The sequence below is a fragment of the Ochotona curzoniae genome, unplaced genomic scaffold (assembly GCF_017591425.1).
Source record: "Ochotona curzoniae isolate NIBS_2020 unplaced genomic scaffold, NIBS_Ocur_1.0 scaffold_2476, whole genome shotgun sequence".
In the NCBI taxonomy this organism is placed as follows: domain Eukaryota; kingdom Metazoa; phylum Chordata; class Mammalia; order Lagomorpha; family Ochotonidae; genus Ochotona; species Ochotona curzoniae.
The window spans coordinates 13,231,989-13,257,661 of NW_024467095.1; the positions used below are offsets into that span (position 1 = coordinate 13,231,989).

At 46.5% G+C, this 25,673-nt stretch overlaps 1 protein-coding gene across 1 annotated transcript in view; it reads right to left on the bottom strand.

The window, feature by feature from the left end:
* Positions 1 to 563: 563 nt before the first annotated feature.
* CDHR3 (cadherin related family member 3) overlaps positions 564 to 25,673 on the bottom strand; it is a 51,474-nt gene continuing 26,364 nt past the window's right edge. Inside the window, exons 8-19 of the mRNA XM_041001924.1 lie at positions 24,191 to 24,380; positions 22,581 to 22,752; positions 20,986 to 21,088; positions 18,917 to 19,015; positions 16,888 to 17,114; positions 13,885 to 14,056; positions 11,841 to 12,091; positions 9,919 to 10,100; positions 7,917 to 7,930; positions 5,918 to 5,949; positions 3,051 to 3,099; positions 564 to 859 (exon numbers count right to left, since the gene is read on the bottom strand). Of these exons, the coding sequence (XP_040857858.1) occupies positions 564 to 859; positions 3,051 to 3,099; positions 5,918 to 5,949; positions 7,917 to 7,930; positions 9,919 to 10,100; positions 11,841 to 12,091; positions 13,885 to 14,056; positions 16,888 to 17,114; positions 18,917 to 19,015; positions 20,986 to 21,088; positions 22,581 to 22,752; positions 24,191 to 24,380 (1,787 nt within the window). The remainder of the gene's footprint in view (positions 860 to 3,050; positions 3,100 to 5,917; positions 5,950 to 7,916; positions 7,931 to 9,918; positions 10,101 to 11,840; positions 12,092 to 13,884; positions 14,057 to 16,887; positions 17,115 to 18,916; positions 19,016 to 20,985; positions 21,089 to 22,580; positions 22,753 to 24,190; positions 24,381 to 25,673) is intronic.

Here is a 25,673-nt window from a genome sequence, read left to right on the forward strand (position 1 = left end):
ACAAAAAACTTATAGCAGCGATTCAAGTTCAGAATGAAGTTCAAAACAGGCCAAAGTCCTCTCTGATGATAAAGATCAGTATGGTGGTCACCCCTGGGGGAAGGCTATACACCATCAAGTTGAAGATCTTGGATCTGTGCACTTGGTTTAATAAAAGTTACACCTTACACTTTATTTAATAAAAAAAATACCAGAAGGAGACTTCTATTGTGTTTGCGTCTTCCCAGAGGAACAAATCAATATTCATTCAGTCACTCAATCAGTTTTCTCACTGCTCTTCTTCTTTCAAATAGACTTACGGTGTTCCGAAAGGCGTGTTGTGACAAAATGTCCAAGAATGGTTCAATGGAGAAATCTAGATGTTGCTAAAATGAGGGCAGGAAAAGAGGTGGTGATGCTCCTCGATATTTACATTCATAACTCCTGTGCATTTTCACAAGCGAGCTGAATAGAGCTTCCTAGCAGTCAGTGCGAAGAAGGAACAGGGCGTCTAAAGTTAGCAATCGCAGCAGGTCAGCAGCTGTCTCAGAAGAAGGTAGCTTTGCAATCTGACCTCAGTTTGTTTAAACATCATCATGCATTCCATTGGGATCCCTGGGTGTCTGGGGCCTGGGGGAAGCCCTGTTCATGAGAGCTGGATTTCTGTGCTTTGGCTTGGCAGCCACATTTTGGGAAGGCAGACCTGTGTCCTCAACAGCTCTGCTGTCACTCAGCACACCCTTCTCAGGGCCTGTCTGTGGCCCTGGCTCATCAGCAGCTCTCCAGGCACTTGACCCTTTCCCTGTTGGAATCTGGGTTAATGGGGCTTTCCACTTTCTGGCTCCAGTTTTGGAGTTGAATTCATACATTTTCCCAGTCACTGCAAGAAAAGAAAAGAAAACAATCATAAAACAGGGAATCTGAATGATTCTCTTCTCCCACCTCCACCACCATCTTGCTCTGTTCTAACTCCTAAGAAAAGGTGAATGATGCTTGAATGTGGGAATCACTCGTGGGTGGTGCCATGGCTTAATGGATTAAGATGCCAGTGGCAACACTGGCATCCCATGCTGGAGTGCCAATATGAGTCCCAGCTGTTTCACTTCTAATCCAACTTCCCGCTAATGTACCTAGGAAGGTAGAGAAAGAGGGACCTGGTGTTTGGGCTGCTGGCAGCTAGCCGGGTGGGAGAGCCTAATGGCTTGTCTAGTCTGGCCCAGCCCTGGATCGTGTGGTCATTTAGGGAGTCTTCCCATGAGCTGAAGCTCTCTTTCTCCTTCTCTGTCACTCTGCCTTTCAAATGAATATTTCTTAAAGAGAGAAGGCATTTATCTCTGAAAACAGGCTTTTAAAAAAAGATTTATTTATTTTAATTGCAAAGTCAGATATATATTTATATATCTGATATATAGAGAGCATATGGAGAGACAAAGAGGAAGATCTTCCGTCCGATGAGTCACTCCTCAAGTGGCCACAATGGCCAGAGCTGTGCCAATCCAAAGCCAGGAGCCAGAAGCTCTTCTGGGACTCCCATGCAAGTACAGGGTCCCAAGGCTTTGGGCTGTCCTCGACTGCTTTCCCAGGCCACAAGCAGGGAGCTGGATGGGAAGCAGGGCTGCCAGGGTTGGAACCGAAACCCATATGGGATCGCAATGCGTTCAAGGCAAGGACTTTAGCTGCTAGGCTACCACACCGGGTCTGAGAAAGCAGGCTTTTGAACAGCCATCCCTGCCTGCCCTTTTCAAAAGTGGCTCCTAAGTGGCAAATTTCATCACAGTTCCCATGTAGCAAGGTCTGCAAAAAATCTCAAAGCCACTTCAACAGAGAGAGACGAAGGACATAGAACTCTTGAATGTCAATGAACATGTCAGATAAAGCAGGTCTGAGCTGTATTGGCATTAGCCACTGCTTTCTGATTGATTTTGTGTGGTTTGCAAAGACTCCTGAATCCCTGCTATCAGAATCAATTCATCAAGCAAGGAGCGCAAGCCTTAAGACTTGGGGTTTCTGGGAAGTTGTATAGTGATTCATTAGACACACCAAACTGGCTTCGCTAGAAAGAAAGCAAGGGAAACCATCTCTACTCTGTCGGAACCAGCAGACACTCATGCCAGGCACGTTGGTGTATTCATTCCTCTCTCAAACACACAAGACAAAAACCTGCAGAGGTCCTCCCAGGCTGTTGTCAAAGAAGACAGGGGTTGAAGGCAAGTCCAAAGACGCCTGCTGCTTCCGCCCCACAACAAGAGAAGCCCTGGGCTCAGGATCCCAGTAGCGCATAGTATGGTAACAAGTACCTAATAATAGAGGGAAATTTCATTCCAACAGCCGCAGCAGCTGGAGACGAGCCATCCTCTTGCGGGGAGCAGGAGGAGGAGGAGGACCTGGGTCTTTTGCATATGAGGGTGGCAGGGAGCCAGCACACTCGCCTCCTGAATTTGACTGCCTTCCCTTTATACATACACATCCCTGATGGAGCCTCAGTAAGTGGAGGGGTGGATGTAAAGGAGCTAAACCTGGAGCTCATTTTGAGGAGGGGGTGGTGATGAGGTCTTTGGAGGCCAACTTGAACTGAAGTTGACTTCACCCACCAAGAAGGAATTCTTGACCCTCAGGGAGAGAAGAAGTCAAATTTGCTTTTCTCTCTCTTTTCTGCTACAAATGGGATGCAACTAAAAGCATTTAGGAAGATTGGAGGATCAGTGAGCAGGAGATGGAACTACCTAGAGGGATGCAGGTTCTTGACTTAGCCAAATTCTCCACGTCTGCCAATGGTTCCATACTGCATAGAGGGAGGCATGAAACAGGTCCAGTCCTTGGGGCAGAACCTTTTAGTAGGAGCTCATCCTCCACCTGTGAGGCCTCACTCACAGTCCTGAACTTCTGTGGTCTGTGTCAGCTGTGTCCACGGTGCCTTTTAGCAGAGAAGGATCTGTACTGCATGGTAGGCCATGGAAGCCAAATGGATTGACAAACAGGAATGAAGAGCAGGAAACTGGATAAGGTCCTTGGGGCTTTGCCAGCATGGAATATGAAAAGCTTTCTTATGGCTAGCAATGCCACTTAATTACCTGGGTCTATGGCTTCTCCATCAAAGACAGTGTTCAGCAGCACAGTTTCCTAAGGAGACAAACAGCTTCAAGCACTGCTCTGTGCACCTACCCCCATGATAAGCTCAGCCCGATGCCCATCCTACCCCAACCCAGCTAATCATCCCTTACTGCCTCCCTCTCCACGATTCCTTACCCAAAGCTCCCCTGATTGCTGTTGATTCAACAGGCACTGTGTTAGATACTGGGGACACAGCAGTGGATGAGGCAGGCATGGTTAGGGCCTGGAAAAAGCTGGCCACTGGTGATTAGGGGCCTCAATGCAGAGTGATGACACTGTGCCACTAAACATGTGTGGGGCACAGGTGGAGGTGACAGCACTTCAATCCACACACTTGGAGGTTTAGAAGCCACCTTGAGTCATGACATTTGAGCTTATAAAGGAAGACCAGGAATGCTGTGTGGCACAGGCTAAGGCTTATGCTGCCTCACTGGGGCCATTGTCAGTCAGACGTGCCAAGTAGACACAGGGGAGCCCCAGGTGTGCGTATCTGTAGTCTGGTTCTCCCAGTCTCTGCCTCCTCTTGGCTGGCCCAATGCATTGTGCCATTTAAGACATCCTGAAGCCCTGTGTTTTGCATCCTGTCCCTTTGCACCTGATCTGACCCATGCCCAGTGCATCTGTCTCCTGACTCCATGGGAACACCCCCTTCCCTCACATAATACCCTCCACTGGTGCCAAAGACAGAGTTTTCAGATAACAAGGGCAGTGTGTGGAGTTCAACAGGTCCCCCGCCCTCCCAGTCATCACTCCTTACATGATTGCCTATTTGCTGCCCCATAGCTTCCCATGAAGAGAGAGAAAACAGGGGTTAGATGATAAAACATTCATTGCTCATGGACTTTAATTCTGTAATAGACCATTTTAATGCAAGTATACTTCAAAATGTTCATGGATAATAGAATTAAAGGATGAGTTTATTTTGGTCCAAAACCCTTCAACATGGTATGCCTATACAGGCTCTCTCCTAAAAGTTTGTGGAAAATATGTATTTTGGAAAAAATACTTTGGAGAATTGCCTTTATTTAAAAATCCATTTTTAAAATTTATTTGAAAGGCAGCATTAGAAAGAAAGAGGGAGAGAGTGAAACAGACAAAAAGATATCTCCTATCTTCTGGTTCACTCTCAAATGGCAGGAGCCGAGTCAGGTTGAAGTCAGGAGCCAGGAGCTTCCTTTGTGTCTCCCACACAGGTTAGGGGCTCAAGCACTTGTTCCATCTTCCATTGCCTTCCCAGGTGTGTGAGCAGGGACCTGGATCTGAAATGAAACAGTGGGACTCAAACTGGTTCCTATGTGGGATGCTTTGTAACAAGTGGCAGCTTTATCTACTATGTCGTAACACCAGCACTAAGCTGACCTTGAACTTTTGGAAGTCGGCTCTTATTCCACAGTTCTAAGATCATCTCTGGGTGACAGCCTCAAGGAATCAGAGGCCCGAGATGGCATCTTCCTTCTGTTTATAGACTGGCTAGAATGTAGAATAAGCACCCTAAGGGGCTAAAGCAAAAATTCCAAGTACACTAGTCAGGCTTTTGGTGCAGTATTTAAGACACCGCTTGGAGTGCTCCCATATAAGAACACCTGCTTCAATTTCCAATTCAGCTTCTTGCTAATGTGCACGCTGGGAAGCAGTAGACAGCATCTCCAGTACTCGGGTGCCTGCTGCCCAAAGGAGATAACCTGGCTTTACTCTGGCCCAGCCATGGCTGTTCAAGGCACTTAAGGATGAGCTGATGGAAGAGAAATGTCTCCATCTCTCTTTCCATGTCCACCTGCCTTTCTAATAACAAAAGTAAATAGAGGCTCCAGCAACGTAGCTCAACAGATGAATCCTCTGCCTGTAACATCAACATCCCTATGGGTGCCAATTTGAGTCCTGGATGTTCCACTTCAAACCCAGTTCCTTGCTTATGGCCTTGGAAAGCAGCAGAGGATGGCTCAAGTTCTTGGGCCCTTGCACTCATATGGCAGACCGAGGAGGCTTCTGGCTTCGGATCAGCTTAGCTCCAGCCATTATGGCCAGTTGGCCAATGAACCAGTAGGTGGAAGATCTCTGTCTCTCCTTCTCTCTGTGGATCTGCCTTTCAAATAAAAATAAGTCTTTTTAAAAAAGTAAATCATAAAAATGTCTTGAAATTCCAGGATACCGTGTTGACCTCCTTGTTGTGTATATCATTTACAAAATGCACTGGTCTTAAATCATGCCGTCTTATTAGCAGTGTGGGGAGAGGGGAGAGGGGAGCGAAGAACTGGGGGAGTCCCCCTCCAGGTCCATCGCCTGAGGCAACTCTCCAACTAGTCTGTATTTTCACTTTTTTGCAAAGTGTTTGTGGTGGAGGGAGTCTCCAAAACCATGAGGCTAAGCAGGCAGAGCCAACCCCGGACCCCGGATAGGAAGGCTGTGTGCCTTCCTATCAGTTTTCTGCACCGTTGTGGAAGAGCAAAGGAAAATGAAATCCCCGTTGAAGGCCAAAGCACCAGTTCTGGTTTTTAAGCTCCACTCCCCAACGCCACTCTCCTGGAGAGCCAAAGTGGATAATAAACACTGCTACTCAATATTTATGAAACCCAGTGCTTCTACAGAGATCAGCAGACATGCTCAATGGAGGGAACAAATTCTATCAGGAGCTCGTCACACAGCAATCTGTTCCAGAGGCCAACTGCAAGTTCCTCCCGGAATGACAAACACCCCACCGGGCTGTGGCAGGGCCTGGCGGGGTGCATGGGGAGAGCGAGAGGGAGCAAGCGCCGCCCGTTGCCCACCGCCCACCGCCCGTCGCCCGTCGCCCGTCGCCCGTGGGGAGTCCCTGGCCAGCCATACTCACCACCACAACCTCTCTCTTGGAATTCTTCATTCCTGCAAGCAATTAGACAGGTGGACGTTAAGCTTTTTGGGTGCCAAATCAGCCTTCAAATCCCACCCTGCAGTGGCATTTCTCCTAAACAGGCTTTGAACTCAGCCTCGCAGACAAGGCAAACAATTTCTCTATCTGTGCACGTATTTGTCAGCAGCTCTCTATCTTTTCCAAACTTGTGATTTTTAAATTTTTTTTCCAGCTTATTTTGTCATGAGCTTAAGAACCAGCTTTCAAATTTGGCTTCAGAAATAAGAAAAAAAAATTGGATTGATCATTTATTCACAGTGTGAGGATTTTTTAACCTTTATTCTCTAAGCACTTTTTAAAAGCAGCCAGGGTTGAAGATTGTTTGTGAAAATCTTGTTTATTAAAATCGCTTTGTTCGTCATGGTCAATAACAATTATCATCAGATTTCTAATGCTGTCTGCACATGCATAGGGTGGAATGATTAAAGCAAGAATTCTAAGTTAATTTCTTTGTATTAATTTATTTGAAGGAAGAGCAAGAGATCTTCCATTCGTTGTTTTCACTTTGGAAACTGCTGCAGCAGCCGGAAGCCTAGCAAAGCGGGGTCTCACACGTGAATGGCAGCAACCCAAACGCCTGAGCCGCCACCTGTTGCCTCCCTGGTGTGCATTAGCAGGAAGCTGCAATCAGGAGCTGAGCTAAGACTCCACCTGAGGGCTCCGATGAGATGCAGCTGTCCCAAGCAGCGGTTTCACTGCTATGCCAAACATCCACCTCTAAGGCAGCAGTAAAAATAAACAAATAAAATAAAATAATTTATATATATTAATATAATATAATATTATATTATATATTATATATTATTATATATTATATCATATTAATATATTTTAATATATCATATTATATATTATAGTATATAATATATTATATAATATTAATATATTAATTATTTATATATAAATTATTTTATTTGTTTATTTTTATTTATATATAATATAATATAATATAATATAATATAATATATAATATTATATGTATATAATTTTTATTTATATATATATATCCCCGGCCCCCCCAGGGTTTTGTTCTGTTTTGTTCTGTCTTTCCTCAGAGCCTGGAGTCACCTTTAGATAGCCACTTGCTGGCCAGGGCAGGGACGGGACAACTCCTCAGGCTTGCAGTTTACAGAGGGATTTTGTTCACTTTCCCAACATCCCTAAAATTTCGCAGCTCTTTCTTTTCCTCTGTCCCCTGTTTCCATTTCAAACTAGTCTGACCTAGGTAACATGTGAACTTGATCACAAAAATTAACACTGGAGAATCAAGTATCACATTTTCTTTCCAAGCAATCCTGTGTTCAAGACAGAGCCTGGGATGCTCTCAGCAGTGACCACAGCCCTCCACGTACAGCAGCAAGCATACATCATGCTTGACACAAGGGGAATTTGTTTTACTGCTGTCACACATAGTGGTACAGGTAGGACCAAGAAATCTAAATGGCTTAAAGGCATCACCCTCCACGACCTGCCCTTTTTCCAGCTTTGTCTGACTTCTGCAGTCACGCAAGGTGGCTGAGATCCTTCCAAGGCACAACTGAACCCAAATTCTCTGTCGGGTGGTGCCTTTATGGATAGTGCAACAGCGCACAAAACAAACGGGGCTAATGCTGTGGTGCAGGGTGTTAAGCCACCACTTGCTACACCAGCATTGCACATCAGAGTGCAAGCCCTGGATGTTTTGTTTCCAAGCCAGCTTCCTGGGAAGGCAATGGAAGATGACCCAAGCATTTGGGTCCCGCTATACAGATGTAGTTCTTGGCTCCTGACTTGGGCCTGACTGAGACATGATTGTTGCACCATCTGGGGAGTGAACTAGCAGACAGAAAATCTCTCTTTCACTGTGTCTTCCTCTCTCTCATGCTCTGCATTTCAAACAAACAAGTAAGTAAATAAATAAATCTATCCTTAGAAAGAAAGAAAAAGATGCCATACATACCTCCTTTCTCCACTCTGTGGGGAAAAAGGAAAAGACATTATATAACATGAAAATATTCCACCCAGCAATACATGTTAGCCTGTTCTTTGGGTGACACTCAGGATTCAGAGGGACCAGGGATGGCAGCCAACTAGAAGGCTAGACTATCATCTCCATTCCAAACAAGGCAGCTCTGTCACTGATGGTTTTAGACTTTGCAATCTGGAAAGTCTGCACAAATTGGCCAATCCTCATCTTATGGGAAGGTATTGTTTCTGATGAGGACACCTGCAAGGATATGTCCACCCAGGCACACTGCCCGGAGCTCCTGCCTTTTTTCCCCAGTAGCCAGCTCAGCAGAAGACTTGCTTACAGCAAGAAGGCTTGAAGACTGGCAGTTAAACTTGGGTTTCCTGTAATATGAGGAAGTGCGTTTGGACTCTTACACCCTGTCCGTGATGACCTTGAAAAATTCTGTAACACAAGTTTCACTCTTTGCTATTTGCCAAATGTTGGCTGTCACATGGTACAAGCAAATTCCAGCGAGCCAGGTCTGAATCTCAATTTCTAGCTAGTTTTTTTTTTTTTCTTTTAAAAGACCAATCATGTTGGAAACAACTGTTATTTAGAATGTAAATTACACATTTAACATTGGGCCATAAATTGCAAGTGGGCTGCCACGTCCATTGGATTACCTCCTCCAGGTATTTCTACTGAAATCTCATTACAGGGTCCTACCATTCTGACAAGCTTAAACATTACTCTTTTGGAGTCAGTTTCTTTTTCTTTTTTATCAGTGAGTAGCATCCAAATGAAAATGCTCCCTCCCCCTTATTTTTTTTTTAATTTCAGCAGATGCTCAAGGATTTCTTACCTTGAAGCCAAGGTTGCTAATAGCAACAACCTTCCCAACAAATACAACAAAATTCAATGCACATTTTTCTGCTAATGCCTTATACTTTTATATAATCTTTCATCCATAGCTTTTTCAAATTACTTCATACTTAGTACTTAATCTTCAAATACCTTTAGAAGAGACATGCTTCTTAACTCCCCTTCTTTTTGGCATTGAGAAATCCTGAAACTGAGAGACTGCAACACCCCAAGAGTTGGACATAGAGTTAAACCTGGAATCTAGAATTCTAAACTCATGGGGACCATGCTGTGAAGAATAATACAACAAGATTTTTAAGCTATGTCTACAGGAGTTAAAACATTGATTCTATGTCTGGAATAATGCTAAATGCTCATTTTTATTTGCACATTTAATTGTTTAATTTTACAAACAAGGAAACTGAAGCCCATAAAGACTGAGCCAAGATCTGAACCAAGGCCTGGCTTAAGCCTAAAGCTCAGGCAGAGCCATTCTGCCCAGGCTGGAAGAGTTACCGACAACCCCGGTCCTGACTTCAGCCAGCACTCCTAAAAAACAAGACTCTCTTCACCTCCCTCTGCTACCTCACATTAGCTGGAAGCAGACACTTCCCAGAGTCACAAGCAGTGGCATCTTAGTGAGCAGGTGAGGATGGGAAGGAGAGAGAACAGGCTGTGCTCACAATCCCCGAGAGGGAGAGAGTGGGCCCACATGCAAACCAACAGGGATCTTCATCTCCCCAAGTCCCCATGAGTCACTGGGGGCCCCAGCTTGACTCGCGCATTGCCTTCAGTGTAGGGCCCAGCATAGCTCATCACTGCTCACTGCCAGGCTCTCCTGACGCTTTTGATCCAGGGCCAGGTCATCACAAGGTCAGTGGCCCGACTGCACGGGAAGTCCCTCGAGGACAGGGTACACTAACAGAGAACAATAAGAGAACAGTTCTCTGGCGCCATAGGTGACAGAGAGAGGGTTTGCCATGGTCAGGTAGCTGGGGTTTCTCCCTGCATCAAACTCCTTTTCCTTCCTGCACTCCAGGGACCTCACACAGTATGGAAATTCTGACTCTTCATTGCTTCCTCTTCTGGCATCAACAGAAGCCCCGATCCAAGCAGGTGGAGGAAAGGGTCCAGCCCACTGGCAACTTACAAAGGATTCTCATCCTCCTCCATCTTCCAGGAGCACTGTGTGTGGATGGCTTTGGCCAACAGGATGACCAGGAACATCAGGAGACCCAGGAGCAAGATGGAGCCCAGTGTGATGACAAAAGGCACGTACCACGCAGAGGAAGAATAAACATTCTTCTTCAGGATCTGGTAGGTGATCCTGGGCTTTAAGGAGAGACAGAGAACAGGGAGGGTCGTAGCATCTTTGACATTTAGAACACACTTAGATTGACTATCTACTGTGACACTTTGAAGTACACACTTTGTCTTGCTCTATAATCGGACACCTGCGTGGTCACAGCTCTTGCCGTTCAAGCCATTGGTCAGATATCTATTAGATCAACACTCAGACATTTTAGGGAACTGAGAAACAACTCCAAGCCCAATGCCTGCCTTTCCTCCCACCTTTCTGCCATTTGATGGCATTGCCCAGGGACTACTATAGCCATTGTCTCCCACAATGGCAGGAGCCAAGCAAGTTGTTGTTTTAACACCTTTAGGACTCAGTGCTCGCTTGATACAAGGGGCCATGGCTAGATGAGTGGGTTGATAACGCAGTGAAATATCCAGTTCAGCATCTGCTTCCTGCAGAAGGCAGATAACACAGAAGTCATAGATATTTCAACATTGGAGATGTCACCATCAAGTCATGCTACAAGCCCAAGAGCAGTGGTAATTCCTCACTGTGGGGTTATCCGCTCCTACCACTGAAGAGTCTCCATGGTGTCAGGTGTAGCCCTGGACTCCAGAGCAAACAGCACAGCATTAACCAGTTCTTGGTATGACCCTAAGAAGCAGGGCTGGGTGGAAGCCCACTAGGCAGTTTTCTTAGGTTCTGATTGCTTTTCCTCTAGCTACAAATTTAGAGCTGCTCACTAGGGATCCAGCTCTTGCTGGGATCGGGAGAAGAGCAAGGGCCAGGTGTGTCAGCGTCGATGGCATATTCCTGGGGTCATTCCCCAAGGCTCTCTCCTCAGCCATTCTGTTACAGCACCTGCTTATTTTCTTCCTACCACCATCTGCAATTACTTTTGTTAGTTTGTGTACTTGTTTACCATCTGTCTCCTTCCCGGGGTCAGTGTCTTTTAAACTTGAGTGTGCATCAGAATTTCCTGGAAGGTTTACCCAGAACACAGAGGGCTAGGGCCAACCTTTAAGAGTTTCTGATCCAGTAGATTGAAATGGAGGTTGGGGATTCCCTTCTAGGCCCTGACATCCTGTCTTGAAGGTTGTAGTGATGATCGTGATTGGCTGAGATGAGAATTTAATCATCAGAGGTAGGTCTGAGAAACTGATTTCTCACAAGGCCGCAGAGTAGTGCTGATGTTGCTAGGCTGGGACTCCACTTTGAGAAGCAATGACCTAGCGCATAAACTCCAGGAAAGCAGGGTTTAGTTTTTGCTTGATCACTAGTTAATCAGCACCTTATAGTCAGAAAGCCAATATTTTGGTTGGGCAAGGTTTTCTGGAGTGTTGGTTGGGTGGAAAGGAGATGAGCCGCACTGACCCAGGGCCCTGGAAAGATGTGGGGATGAGCATGTGATGTGGGGTAACTGGCAATGTGCTTCATGGACAGGGACATGCCAAGGCTCTGATGAGCAAGTGGGAAGGGGACTGGGAGGCATGCACCTGGACACAAGCATGTGAGAATTGGCTTCTGCATCATGAGCACCATGGATGGCCAGTGGCTATCTATCCCAGTTTTCTAGACAAACATTCCCTCTGCTAGAATAAGAATGAAGGGTTCTGCAAATCCAATGTTTCACCGAATCTTTCTCTTCTACCCCGTGTCTCCTGCAGTACAACCTCCACAGCTCAGCCCTGAATCAAAGGGCTCCACTGCCGTGAATCACAAGGGAACGTGACTGGGGTGGTGTGGTGGGGGGCAGGTCCCCAAAGCCTTACCCTGGGCGTTGTGGTGATGATCGTGGTTGGCTGAGGGATGACTTTAACACTCAAGGTCACTGTTCCTGTTTCAACAAGAGCTCCGGCTCTCTTCCTGCCTGACAGCAAGTTGTCATCAGTTATATAGATGTGCAGCTGGTAGTCCCAGTTCTTGTCGAGCCCACCATCATAATCAAAGCGGGATGCCAGCAGCAGGCGCGTGACATTGGAACCAGCATTGGGAGAGAAGGTGAAATGACTGTTGATGTTGCCTACATGGGATTTGATGTAAAGGTGTTGGCAAAGAAAGAGTGTGAGAAATGAAAGCTTAGAAGAAAAGCATATTTAATCTTATTCCTCAAATAAGGAGAGACAGAGAGAGGAGTTTTCCATCTGCTTTTTTACTCCTCAGTTGGCAACAACAGCCAGAACTGAGGCAATCCAAACCCAGGAACCAGGAGCCAGGAGCTTCCTCCAGGTTTTTCACATAGCTGCAGGGACCCAAGGACTTGAGCCACTCTTCACTGTCCCGGGTTATAAACAGGGAGCTGAAACAGAACTGGACCAGCCTGGACTTTAACTGGTGCCCATCTGGAATGCTGCTGCTGCAGGAAGAAATTAGCTTGCTATGCTACCACACAGACCCTCACTACATATTCTAAGGCGCCAGCGCTGATCGGGTCAACGACACGTTGGAGGCCTCAGTTGTACCAGGGATTCCATGAACTCAAAGAAACTTGCTCACAGAGTGGCTGCAAGCACAGATGAGTAGAAAGGGACAGCAGTGCATGTGTCCTATGTGCCATCTTGCTGGGTATCAGGTTGATTTTACAAGCCTGGGTGCAGCCTCTGCTGGCTTATCATTGCTGTGGTTGTAACATATGTGACACTCCTGGGTAATCACCAAGGGGATACAACAAGCCACTTCCCTATTCAGAGGCCAAGTTCACTCCATGGTTTTCACAGAATCTGGCTTGTCTTACTGCCAAAAGCATCATCCTGGGGTGTCCCCCTTTGGCCTTTGCAAGGACTGTGGCCCCAGGTCCTCCTAAGCCCACCCTAGGAAGCCATGAGCCTTCGCACACAGCTCAGCTGAGGCTTCTGGTTCACAAATCTGGCAGCCAGTGGGCACAAAGGCTGCCAGCTCAAGTCCGCTCTTGCTCATCCCTCCAGTGGCTCCAGACTCATTACCAACTACAAACCAGTAAATGGAGCAGCAGATGATGCAGTTTTTACTCCCTCTGCAGCCAAGTGTTCCACGAAGACCGTAGGGTTCTTGATGTGGATCATCCCCATCTTTGGCAGCTGCTGTCTCCAGCCTGTGCCTGCCCCTGGGTTTTCTGATGCAGCTTGCTAGGGAGGCTCCCTACGGCTCTCAAGTCCCTGCTCCGCTCCAGCTCAGCAGGCGTCCGCACAATGGATTTTTCACTCTTTCACACAGAATTGCTCTGCTTGTTTGGGTTTAAATCCCAGGCCCCAGCACTTCATTAGATGAGCTATTTTGGTCTAATTTCCAGTGAGGGGTGCTCTTTTTTTTTTTCCTCCCCACAATGGTATATTCTTAAAAGCCAAAAAATGAATGGAGCAAAAGAATTCCTGGGGACATGTTTCAAAATGCATTTAATCTATTTCTTCTATTCTTATCCAGACAGGGGCTTGGGATTCCCTGCCCCCACTACAAGCTTTCAGAGAAAGAGGCTGTTAAGGAGCTGGATGGAATGAATATATATATATATATGCATACCATCTATGGTTTGCATCATGATCTGAGAATTTGGGAGGGGCATGCACCATCCATGGGATCTATTCTTCCTGGATGTTCTGGGAGTAGCTAGGAAAGGGGTCTGGGAGCATCAGCGGAGAGGGGAAGCTACAAGGAGCCTGGGAAATACAGGGATCATTGCATACCTCATTCCTCTTTCCTAACACGAAGCCCCTGAGAATCCCAGCCCCCACACCATGCCCAGCTCTGTGTGTGATCACACACCCTGCCACCTCACCCTCTTTAGACTCCTGTAGAGACTTTAGGAGCAAGATCCAGAGGGGGAGAAGCCAAGCACTGTACCTGGACCAAAGGAGTAACGAAAAGATCTGGGGCTGGAATCAAGATCGGTGCACCTCAACTTGAAATTCTGAATATTTGTGCCGACTTTCATATCCACAGGGATAGCCAGGAAGTAGGAGTCTGGAATGCAAACTGGCTTTTCATCATTTTCGTCAAGGATATTCACAGTCACCTAGAGCAGCAACCAAGAAACCATTCTCAATTACAGAAAACTAGCCAAGGATTTATTACGCCACGTACTCGCCCCACATAAAGCCCACTTCATCTTCTATGAGGGTCCCATTTCACAGACAGGGCAATAAAGGCTTAGAGAAGTTAGATGATTGACCTCAGACCATTCAGCCGGAGGGGTGAAGCCAGAATCTGAATACAGGTCTGCTCTGCTCCTGATCCCATGCTGCTGGGATTTGTTGTTGTTTGTTTGCTTGCTTTGTTTATTAATCGGAAAACCAAAGTGAAAGAGAGAGGGGAAGAAAGAAATTTTGCATTTGATGGCTCACTGCCTGAATGGCTGTAACACCAAAGACTGGCCAGGCCAAAGTCAGGAGCCAAGAACTCCAGTTCTGGTCTCCAACATGGGTGCCCGGAACCCAAGTGTTGGACTATCAGTCAATGTTTTTCAGGTGCACTAGCAGGAAGTAGGGCTAGTCGGGACTCAGATCCACCACCTCTGCTGGGATGCTGGCATCGTAAGCAGTAGATAATGTGCTGTGCCACATGCTGGCCCCACTGCTTTTACATGTGTGCATGCACTAAATGGACGTTCCCACATCCCCTTCTCACATGCCCTGTGAAGACAATAAGGTGTGGTTTTCCAGCACAAGCTCTTTTTATATGAATTTACTTTTTTTCTCAAGATTTATTTATTTTTATTGCAAAGTTAGATATACAGAGTGGAGGAAAGACAGAATGATCTTCCATCCGCTGATTCACTCCCCAAGTGGCTGCAACAGCTGGAGCTGCGCCAATCTGAAGCCAGGAGCCAGCAACCTCTTCTGAGTCTCCCATGTGGGTGCAGGGTCCCAAGGCTTTGGGCCGTCCTCGACTGCTTTCCCAGGCCACAAGCAGGGAGCTGGATGGGAAGTGGAACAACCAGGATATGAACCAGTGCACATATGGGATGATGGTGCGTTCAAGGTAAGGACTTTAGCTGCTAGGCTACTGTGCTAGGTCCCCAGCATGAGTTCTGATGTCCAGTGATGCCAAGCACTGCTGTGTTCACTGCCCCTTGTGAACCAAAGGCTCAATCTCCACTTTTGCCACACAGAGCAGCAGCTCTCAAGTTGGGCTCTGTTTCCTTGGACCCACCTCCCTAGAGGGTGGGGCCCAGGCATGGCTTTGATGCTCCCCAGCTGATTCTAATTGGCAACTGGGGCTGAAAAGAACCGAGCTAGAGTGAGTGGGCTACAGGAAGTCAGGATCCCATCTGCAACCCGGGCTTTTCTCATGGCACTAAACTGGGAGCGAACCTGCCACAAGCGGAGGCCAGCCTGTTCCCTTTCATCACGGCCTTTTATGCCTGGTGAATTGGAATAGAGACTGGGAAGGCTGCCAAGCCAGAATCATTGAATGTCAGCCCTGAAAGGGACGTATGTGATCATTTAGTTCATCACCCTTTTTAAAAGCTCATGTGCTTTGAGTCATTTTTCATTCAACCCTTTGAAATCTGGGGGATTTCCGCTATTTCTGAGTCTGGGAATAAATTGAAATTTTCACTTGAGTTTGCTCCCAAAATGAAGTCCATTCATTTTTCTCAAAAATAAAGTCCCATCATGGCAAACACTGTAGCTATCCCCCTTGCCTCAGCTAGCAATGTGGAGACTCATATCATTACAAACATCATCCCTTGAACTCAAAGCAAGTCATCAGAGGAGCTGGACTATCCAGGCATTGTGCATCAGAGCGCCTCTCCATTGAAGAGGTGGTGAGAGGAACCCCAGAGATAAGCATATCCAAACCCCCTTGACAAATTGGGCTCAAGGTTGGGAAGATGAATTTGGTCTCCTGATTCTGAAGTGGTCATTGTCTGGATCACACAGGGCTGCTTGCTATTTGCCAAGAGTCCATATTGCCTTCATCTTTTTTCACTTTAGTGGAAGAGTCCAAAAAAAAAAAAAACAAAAACCTTGTATCTTTGTGGCTGCCGTGTTCATCTCAGATAATCCTAACCACTGACAGCATGAATCTGTTAGACTCTTGCTATTTAATGGATGGCTATGGGATAGGGTTGGCATTGTGGTATAGCGGGTTAGGCCACCACCAATGACACTAGCATTCCAAACCATACTGCTGGTTCGATGTGCCTGGAAAAGTAGTGGTGGAAAATGGACTAAGTATTTGGTTCCTGCCACCCATGTTGGAGATGTGGATGGAGTTCCTGGTTCCTGGCTGGGCTGGTTGAGTCCTGGCTGTTGTAGCCATTTGGGGGAATGAATTAGCAAATGGGACCTCTCTCTCTATCTCCTTCTCTCCCTCTCAGTTTCTTTACCTTTCAAATAAGTAAAACTAAATGGACCAAGAGTGCTGGCACCACTCCAGAACAAGACAGAAGTACAGGGGAAATCCTTATCCTACTAACTTAGAATCTGCCTTTCCCAAAGTCTCTGCCACCACGGTTTGGAAGCACGAGAACAATGTAACATTTCCCCACCTGGCATATGTGTGCTGGGGGCACGGGGTTTGAAATGAGCCGAAGCTGCATGGGAGGCATAGAGCTATATAACCACAGTCGACATCTGGGCCTGTGTCTCCCACAGCCCGCCCCTGGCTAAAGCAAAGAGAGATGCAGAGGGCCACAGGGGGCACCTCCAATCACAAAATGGCTTTGTGGACTTCCCAGCTGCCCATTTTGTGCTTCTCACAGTCATTTGCTCATTTCCCACTCCACCTGCAGGAAGGATCCTGGGAAGCGTTCCCATGGCCATAGGCACACCTCAAGGGCACCAGAATCAACAAGAATCAATCAGCTGGGCTGGTGTGAATCAATCGGGCAGCAACACTCACAGTGACCAGGCTCCTGTCCTCACTGTTGGTGGCCTGGATCCTGAGGACATACACGGAGGTCATTTCATGGTCTGCTTTCATCACTAGCTGCAGTTCTCCAGTCTTGGGATTAATCCAAAACACATTCGGATACTGGACACTGGCCCCTCCGGTGGAGATGGAGTATTCGATGCTGCTCTGGGGGAAGTCTGCATCAGTCGCGTGCACCCGTCCAACCCGGGTCCTAGCTGTCGATACAAAGGCCTGGAGGTGAGTCCTGCTTGCAGGAGCACAGTGCAGAGTGGAGCATGATCTGGGAACAGAGGTTCCCCACCACCAGGCAGAAGGTTTTTGAAGACCTCCTTGTTGTCTCAACTATGTGTGCCTTATGCCTTCAGTCCTATTAAAGTCACATAATGCCAATAAGCACCATCTAAGTAGTGGGCTCTAGTGTTCATACAGCACCAGGAACTGCAGAAGACAATTCATGGCTTTATATGGACGCCAAGACACCCATTCTCCTGCGATCGTCAACACCAGGCAAAGAGTGTCCACCTTGACACAGAGACTTTTTTTGCAGCTGAGTGGTCTAAAACTATCTCTTGTAAGGTTTACATCTTCTATTAATTGAGCATGAATTGCTCTTGTAAACCTGATGAAGGGTGGGAAATACATTTTCTGGAAATTTAGCAACTGATGATTACGGAGTATAGATGACTGCAGATACTATTGCACTTTGTGTGTTGCTGAGGCTGCTGCAGCTCTGCTTGGCTTGCTGATAGAAGCTCTCTCATCCATTGTTCTTACCTGCTCCTATTCACTTCTATGGCCCTGGCACCAAGTGTGTGACTCATCTGTAGTGAGACCATGAATTCCTGTTGAATGTATTAGTTGCAGAAGAAGGTATCAAGACAGGAAAGAACTTTCTTTGTACTTTTTTTAAACAAAGATTTTTATTTAAAAAAGATTTAACTGAAAGGCAGACATTGGTGCAGATGGGAAGGTAAGAGAGAGAAGAGATGAAGGGAGGAGAAAGAAATCGTCCAACTTCTGGCTCATTTTGTAAGTGGCGACATTGGCTTGGACTGGGCCAGGCCTAAGCCAGGATCTGTACTTCCACCTTGGTCTCCCACATGGGTGACAGGAGCTCAAGCATTCAGGCCATCTTTTGATGCTTTGCCTGGCATAGCAGCAGGGAGCTGGACCTGAAGCCGAGGAGCAGGGAATTGAACTGGTACTCATGTGCAATGCCAGTGTCACCGGAAGTAGCTTAACCCACTGCACAACCACACCAGCCCCTCAACCTTCTTTTTGTGTTTAGTTTTAAAACTTCATGGAAGGAAGTGGAGACCATCTTCAAAAAAAGACAGTAAAATAGAGTAAAGGTCATTTTACAAGGTGGGATTTGGTTTAGAACTAGTGACGTTTTTTTTCCCCTCCTTTGGAAGTTGCATTCGTGATCTTCAAATGAAAGGCTGTGTTATGCATGAGTTCTACAAACCAGCTTGTCCAAGGGAGCTGCTACCAGAAGCACCTCCAAAATGGTGGTAGGGGATGGGAGAAAACGACATGGAAAGACATTGCTGTGGAGAGTGTGCGGCCTGCAGACACCATGGCGAGATGGAGAGCACTAAGAGAAAGAGACCATGTCTTCCTTTGGTTTTCCAGCGAAGAAAATATTTAGAAAAGGGAAGCCTTTTCTCTATTTTTAAATTCTAATTTTCCAAGTGAGCAGGATGAAAAACCCCAGTGGAGACCGAGAGGAAACAGCCTGGTACCAAAAGGGAGGATTAGCAGAGTCAGGCAAACAGACAGGCGGCAATCAGGGGATTCAAGGAAATGCAGTTGAATCATCAGTTTTCAAAATCCACATTTCCACAAGCAGGGCTCCTTGGCATCAAGGACAACTTCAACACAAATAGACAGCACTGTGGGCACACGTGTCAGCTGTGAACTGCAGCCCCAAGGCTTGGGTGTCCTACACAATGGTCGTACATCCGCTGAGGTCCCCAACCCAGAAAGTGTGTGTGCTGTCCTGTCTGCCACATACCTGGTCTCAATTCCGACACATTAAACACGTAGAATGGCCTATCAAAGACCAGAGGAAACTCATTTTCTGGCCTTGTGAGGACGTAAATGTAGATGTCATCTAAAAACAGGACAAGAAAACATTTTAAATCATGATCCTTATTCATTGCCTTAACTCTTTAAGAAAATATTTATTTAAGATTTATTGTGATTTGAAAGCTGGATTTACACAGAGAAGGAGCGACAGAGAGAGATCTTCCAGCTGTTGGTTCACTCCCAAAAGGGCTACAGCTGAGCCAATCCAAAAACCATAAGCCAGGAGCTTCCTCTAGGTCTCCCACATGGGTACAGAGATCCAATGATATGGGCCATCCTCCGCTTTTTTTTTCAGGCCATAAGCAAGGATCTGGATCAGAAACAGAGCAGTTGGGATGCAAACCAGCACCCAAGTGGGAAACCTAGAGCTGCAAGCAAAGGATTAATCTGATATGCCAGCTTGTATATCAGAATGAAAAAGCCAAGAGACAGAAAGAGGGAAATAGAGACATCTTCCATTCACTACCACCCTTGCCCCAAATAGCTGCAATGGCCAGTGGTCCAAGCCTGAAAAGATGAACCCAAAACTCCATCTGGGTCTCCTCCATAGGTGGCAAAGGCCCACACACTTGGGCCGTTTTCTGCAGCTTTCCCAATACATTAAGAGGAAGCTGAACTGGAAGCAGATCTGGGACTTGAACTGGCGCTCAGATATGGGATACTGGTATGATAAGCAGGGGTTTCATTCTCTGGGCTGCAATGCTGACCCCCCTCGAAGTTTTAAACAGCTTCTGTATGTTGGCTTCATTACAGGGAAGATACAACTCAGGCATTCCTACCCTCCATTGTGTGGCCCTTTAGATTAACACATGCACAGGTCACTACAGCAAAAGCCAGGGGTTGGGTAAGTTGAGCAAGGGCAGATGTAGACTAACCGGATGGAGTCAAATGGTGAGTGGAAAAGGGAAGGTGGCTCAGGGCACATGCAAAAATACCAAGGTCGAAAACTGCATAAGTCACTGGGGAAAGCTGCAAGTTCTTTGTTCTAGTTGGAAAGGAGGAGGTGTTGGCTTGAAAGGGAGTGACTAAGCTGCAGCCAGAGCATCAAATCCTTGTATGCCAAGCCAAAGGACTTGAACTTGACAGGCACAGGATTCACTCAAGAGCTTTCACCAAGGAAGTAATATTGAAAATATTTGCCTTCCCTGATTAAAAAAAAAATCACTGACAAAAAACATGGACAGTGTCTTTATGCGGAGGGATACAATCAATCACAGAGAGATCTTTTAAAAACTTTTCATTGTTACTCAGCCAAGAAAATGGAAGGTCCCTGGGGTGGGAGTTGGGCGTAGTGGTTTGGACGTTGCTTAAGATGCTGACACTCTATATCCTAGTGCTTGGGTTCAACTTCCAGCTCCACTCCTGAAATAAGCTTCCGGTTGACGAAGACCCTGGGAGGCATCAGGGTCAAGCACTCAGATTCTTGCCATTCATGTGGAGTACCTGAGTTTCTGGCTCTTGGTTTTAGCCTGGCCTACCCATCAGCCTGTTGTGGGCATGTGAGGGAGGGGCGGAATGAGTCAGCTGATGGGAGATCTCTCTCTATCCTTTTTCCCTTGCCTTTTAAATAAAAAGAAATTAATTGAAAAGAGTATTTTTTTTTTCAACAAAGGTCCCAATTTTAGACGGAAAATATGTAGCACAATACCTAGTGCTGCCTAGCACAGCTTGGTCCTTGCCCCTTAGTAAAGATGCCTTGTGAAAGAAATCATAAATGTTACTTGTGGGGCAGGCAGGTAGCCTAGTAGGATGCCTGCATCCCTTGTCAGAGCGACTGCTGCACCAAGGTCTGGCTTGCTGCAAATGCAGATCCTGGGAGACGGGGGTGATGCCCCAAGGAATGGAGTCCCCACCACCCACACCTGGCCCCACCTTGTCATTGTGGGCATTTGGGGAGAAACCAGCAGGTGATACCCTCTCTCATGTGCTCTTTCTCATTCTCTCAAACTATAAAAGTAAAACTTTAAAAAAAGAGAGAAAGAAGATGATACTTGCTTTTGTAGTATGGAGGGACCACATCCTGCACCTGGATAATCATCCTGTACTCATTGCCAGCTGCCAGATTCCTCGGATCTTCACAGTCTAGATCGCCAATCAACTGGATTAAAACAAGGATCTTCGATTATACCGAACAAACAATGCTATTTATTGAGCTGGCAGACATTTTCGTATGCTACTTGTGGTTATGTAAATTGGCACAATCCTCTGGAAAGCGGTTTACCCATGTATATGAGGAGCTTTAAAAAGCCCGATCGTACCTTTGCACACTGCCAGGAAATTTAACTCAAATGAATTCAGCAGGGGAGGGAATCTATGAACTAAGGAATTCATTTAGGCACCTGTGCCCAACAGCAAAGGCTCATGGCTTCAGATTATTGAAGAAATGCATGGCAACGAATCCCATAAGCACTATTTAAAATACTTAAGCAGAGCCACCATTGTGGTGCAGTGGGTTAAGCTGCCTCTTGCAATGTTAGGATCTCATATCACAGCACCAGTTTGAGTCCAGGCTGCTCCACCTCCAATCTAGTTTCCTGTTAATATGTGTGGGAAGTTAGCAGAAGAAGGCCCACATACTTGAGCTCCTGCCAGCAACTGAGAGATTAGAATGGATTTTCTGGCTCCTGGCTTTGGTCTGGCCCAGACCTGGTTATCTTTTATGATCGTTTCAAAGAGTGAACCAGCAGATAGAAGATCTCTCTTTCTCTTTCAAATATATCTTTAAAATGATACTTAAGAATATATGTGTAAGATACACATAAAATATATTCATAGAAAAAAAAGGCAAGAGGAAAAATTTATCAAAGCATCCACAGTGGTATTCACTGATGGTTGATGTTCTCTGTACTTTCTGAATTCTCTACAGTGAACATGTATAAATTTCCTGGACAGAAAAACTTGGTCATTGTTTTGTGGGTAACACTATGAGTAAAAATCACCAAGACTTTCTTAGATATTGAAGAAGGCTTGGGATGCGAGGTGGAGAAGGAAGTGCAATGAAGAGAAGGATTAGTGGGCTGTGGGCCATCATCCCTGAGACCCCGCTCAAGTCCTCGGCCCTTCCATGTTTTATCCTTCCTTCCCACTTCCTGCAGCAGCCCTGTGAGTCAAGGTCTCATTCAGCTTGTTGAAACCCATGTCTTCTGCCCTTGCTTCTTCCAGGTCTGGGCTGTCCCCCTGCCCTCCATGGAGCTGCTGTGGAGGGTGCTACCACCCACCCCTTTCTCTCATTTTCCTGGGAGTGTCTCGTGGTTTTATGGTGCGGATTTTTTCAAGGCACCATCCTGGCTCCCTGGCTCTGCCTCCTCTCCCTCATACCTCAATAGGACCAGGAACGAGTACTCCTAGCAAAAAGGAGCTTGAGTAATCTTGAGGACATCCATGGGTCTGGAAGGGCTCTGTCAGCAGTTGCACAAACTGGGTCAAATAAGGAGCAGGGGGGAGCCAAGGTCTCTATTAAGCTTGTCAGTTACAGCTACTCTGGGAGGAGGTTACCTTGGCCGTTGCTCTCTGTGGAGCAGCAAAGGTATTATGCATACTGGACCAGCTTCCCTGATGCCCTAGGAATGATGCAATGACTGTGAACTGACCACAATTTTTCCAGAGCCAGCTGGCTCCTGTGAAAATCTGCCGCTGCTCCCTGCTCCGGATGGAGTGCTGAAGTTGAACTTGTTGTTCGGTGCATCACTGTCCTCATCGAAGCAGAACGGGTTCAGGTCCAGGAGCAGCGTGCCGTTGGCTGCTCTTTCAGGCACCAGCACGCTGACAGAGAAACATGATGATTCAGTATTTTTCCCAGGAAAGTACAGACTGAAGGCTCTTGGCTAGACACTGCCACTTTAATTCCAAATCCATAGTTATTGCAGACACCTCTTCACTAGTCCCCCTGCTTCTGCCCTTGGCTCTTTGCAGACTATTTTTAAAACCACAACCAGAAGGATCCTGTTTCAATGCCTTTAAGTCATTCCTCTCAATATCCCACCTTGGATCTGCAGGATACCTTACACTATGTACCATCCTCATCACCTTAATTATTGTATTTTCATTTTATTTTAAAGGCTTATGCCAACAATGGATACCCCCTCCCATCTGTAGGTATCACCTTTCCTGGGTGGGCCTTGACATTGCTCTGAACCACTTTTTCCCTGTAACCTGGGGCCACGCATTCGTGGCCTGCTGGGGATGGTGCAAGCGGTGAGTATTGCTTTTTTTCCAAAAAGTCACCTGCCCAAAGTCACCTGGAGCAAACTTATAAAAGCTGAAGACAGACTCAGGAAAGTGTCTTCTTGGGGACACCTGGGAGAAACTCACTGAACTCTTGAGCTAGCTCCGAGAAGCACGGCAGTCACTGAGCAAGGCTCCCCAACATCCAGGAGCCGCTTCCAGGTGCTCCCAGAATCCAGAGCCCATGAGACCACAGACCTAACCCAAGCAGTGATTAATCTTGGGACCTTTTGACCAAATAGTTAGTAGAATGGCAATACTGTTTTCAAAAGGGCACATACCAATCAGAGCTACAAGGGACTTTATTCTTTTTTTGCAGGGGGAGGCTTTATTCTTAAATAACATTGAATAGACTGCAAAACAAACAAGTAAGCAAAAGTCCAAATATACAAAATAAGACAGATCCCACTTAGGCCTGTGTTTCTCTCCCTCTGGTTGCCTTTTGCTTATGAGCAATTAGGTTGTGCAAAACGAATTGCAGGCTTTTTTAGGTTTTATGCAAGTCTTGGTTTGATTTATTCCTCTTACTGCCGGTTTATGTTGTGGGGAGCTCCTAGTTACTAACCCTAAGTCTCGAGCATCTACTATACCCACTAACTAACAGCGCCATCTGGCCACGGGTGGCAATCTGGAGAGTGAAGGGACAGTCCAGGGAGGGTCTAACAAGTCTCTGTGGCACTATGCCTGAGCAGAGATGAATGTGTTAGAGAAGGGAACAAAATAAAAAAATAATTCCAAACAGGGTTTGCAAGTGGAGAGGGGAAAGAATGGAGAGGAAGGCACACGAACAAGAGGGAAGGAAAAAGGAGGACAATTTGACAAACCTAGACACAAAACTGATCATTCAAACCCATGTAAGGCAGCAAGTCACAGCCCTCTCTATCCCCCTTCTTCAGAGAAGCCCCAGGGTGGCAGGCCAGCCAAACTGTGAAAGGTGCAGTCCCGCCTCCCCCTGCCCATTCTCCAGTGCGGATACCTGAAGATGAACTTGGTGCATGCTGCCGGGCTGTCATTGACATCTTCCACGATGAAGGTGACCTGCATGCGGTTCTCCTGCCCCCCCACGGGGCGGTCCTTCACCAGAACCTCCAGAGAAATTGCAGCGTTTTGTCTTAATTCACCTGTGTCTCGGTCTATCCTCTGGGCCACTTGGATTGTACCAGTCACTAAAAGGCAAAGGTTGAAACGTGACCCTTTTAAAACAAGTTGGAACCCTGCCTCGTGGCACAGCGAGTGAAGCTGCCACTTACAACATCAGATTCCCTCATCAAAGCACTGCTTTGAGGCCTGGCTGCTCCACTTCTGATCCAACTAATGCACCTGCGAAGGTGGCAGATGTTGGCCCAAGAACTTGGATCCATGCCACCCACAAAAAGACTTGATGGAATTCCTGGCTCCTGGGTAGTATTTAAATTTCTTGGGTTAAATGAAGTGCGTTGTTAATATTAATATCATCTATTTCTTCTTTTTTTAATGTATGGCTGTGTGAGAATTTGAAATTATGTATTTGGCTCCAGTCTGTCTTGATACTGGTTTAGAGTCTCTTTTTAGGAAACTTTAGGGCACCCTGACAGTAGGTAACTCAGCCATCTTCACACTGCTGCCCTTCTCAAACAAGATGGCATTCAGGACATGCTGTCTCAAGGTATGTCACCTTGGTGTGTGGGAAACCTGTGGGAGCAGGAAGGTGCCTTGACCCTATCCTGTCCTTTTGCCCTGAAGTAGCTCTGGATTTCTTCTGGACTGGCTGAAAGACCTTTATCTGTAAGGGTCCCTATTCCCCATCATAAAGGTGCATTCTTATCCAGGAACACACAGAGGAGCCAGATGTGAACAGACAAGCTTTGCTCATTTTTCCTAGTTTATGGCCGTCAGCTCATACCCTTCACATCCTCCAATCGTACTTCGCAATAATGCACTTCTCCAACAACTCAAAACATTTTGTGCGATAGCTAAGTGCTGCTCGGGATGCCCACATCCTGGATCAGCGTGCCTGAGCTGGAGCCTCATCATCCTCCCAGTGATAGCTTCATGCTAATACACAATGGGGAAGGCAGCAAGGGGTGGCTCCAGTGTTTGGGTATATGGGAGACCCAGTCTGAATTCCTGGCTCCCATGACTGCTGCACAGATCTGGGGAGTGAGCAGCAGATAGGAGATTCTCTCTCTCTTGCTCACTCTAAATTTTGTAAAAATAAATAAATCTACATGTGTTCCTTGTTTCTTTGGGTCATTCCCTTCTGTCACTTGAAACTTACACTGACTGCATGTGTATGCTTTTCTCTTGTTAATCTGTATTTTGTTGTAAGGAATCTCAGCCATGAATCCAATCCTGGATGATAAAGGAAATCTCTACAAAGGCGAAAGGTGACAGAGCTGTTGATACAGGGTTCTGTTCAATCCCCTCACCCTCCCTGCCACCTGCTGCTACTACACCTGTGATCCTGGTGACCAAGGATG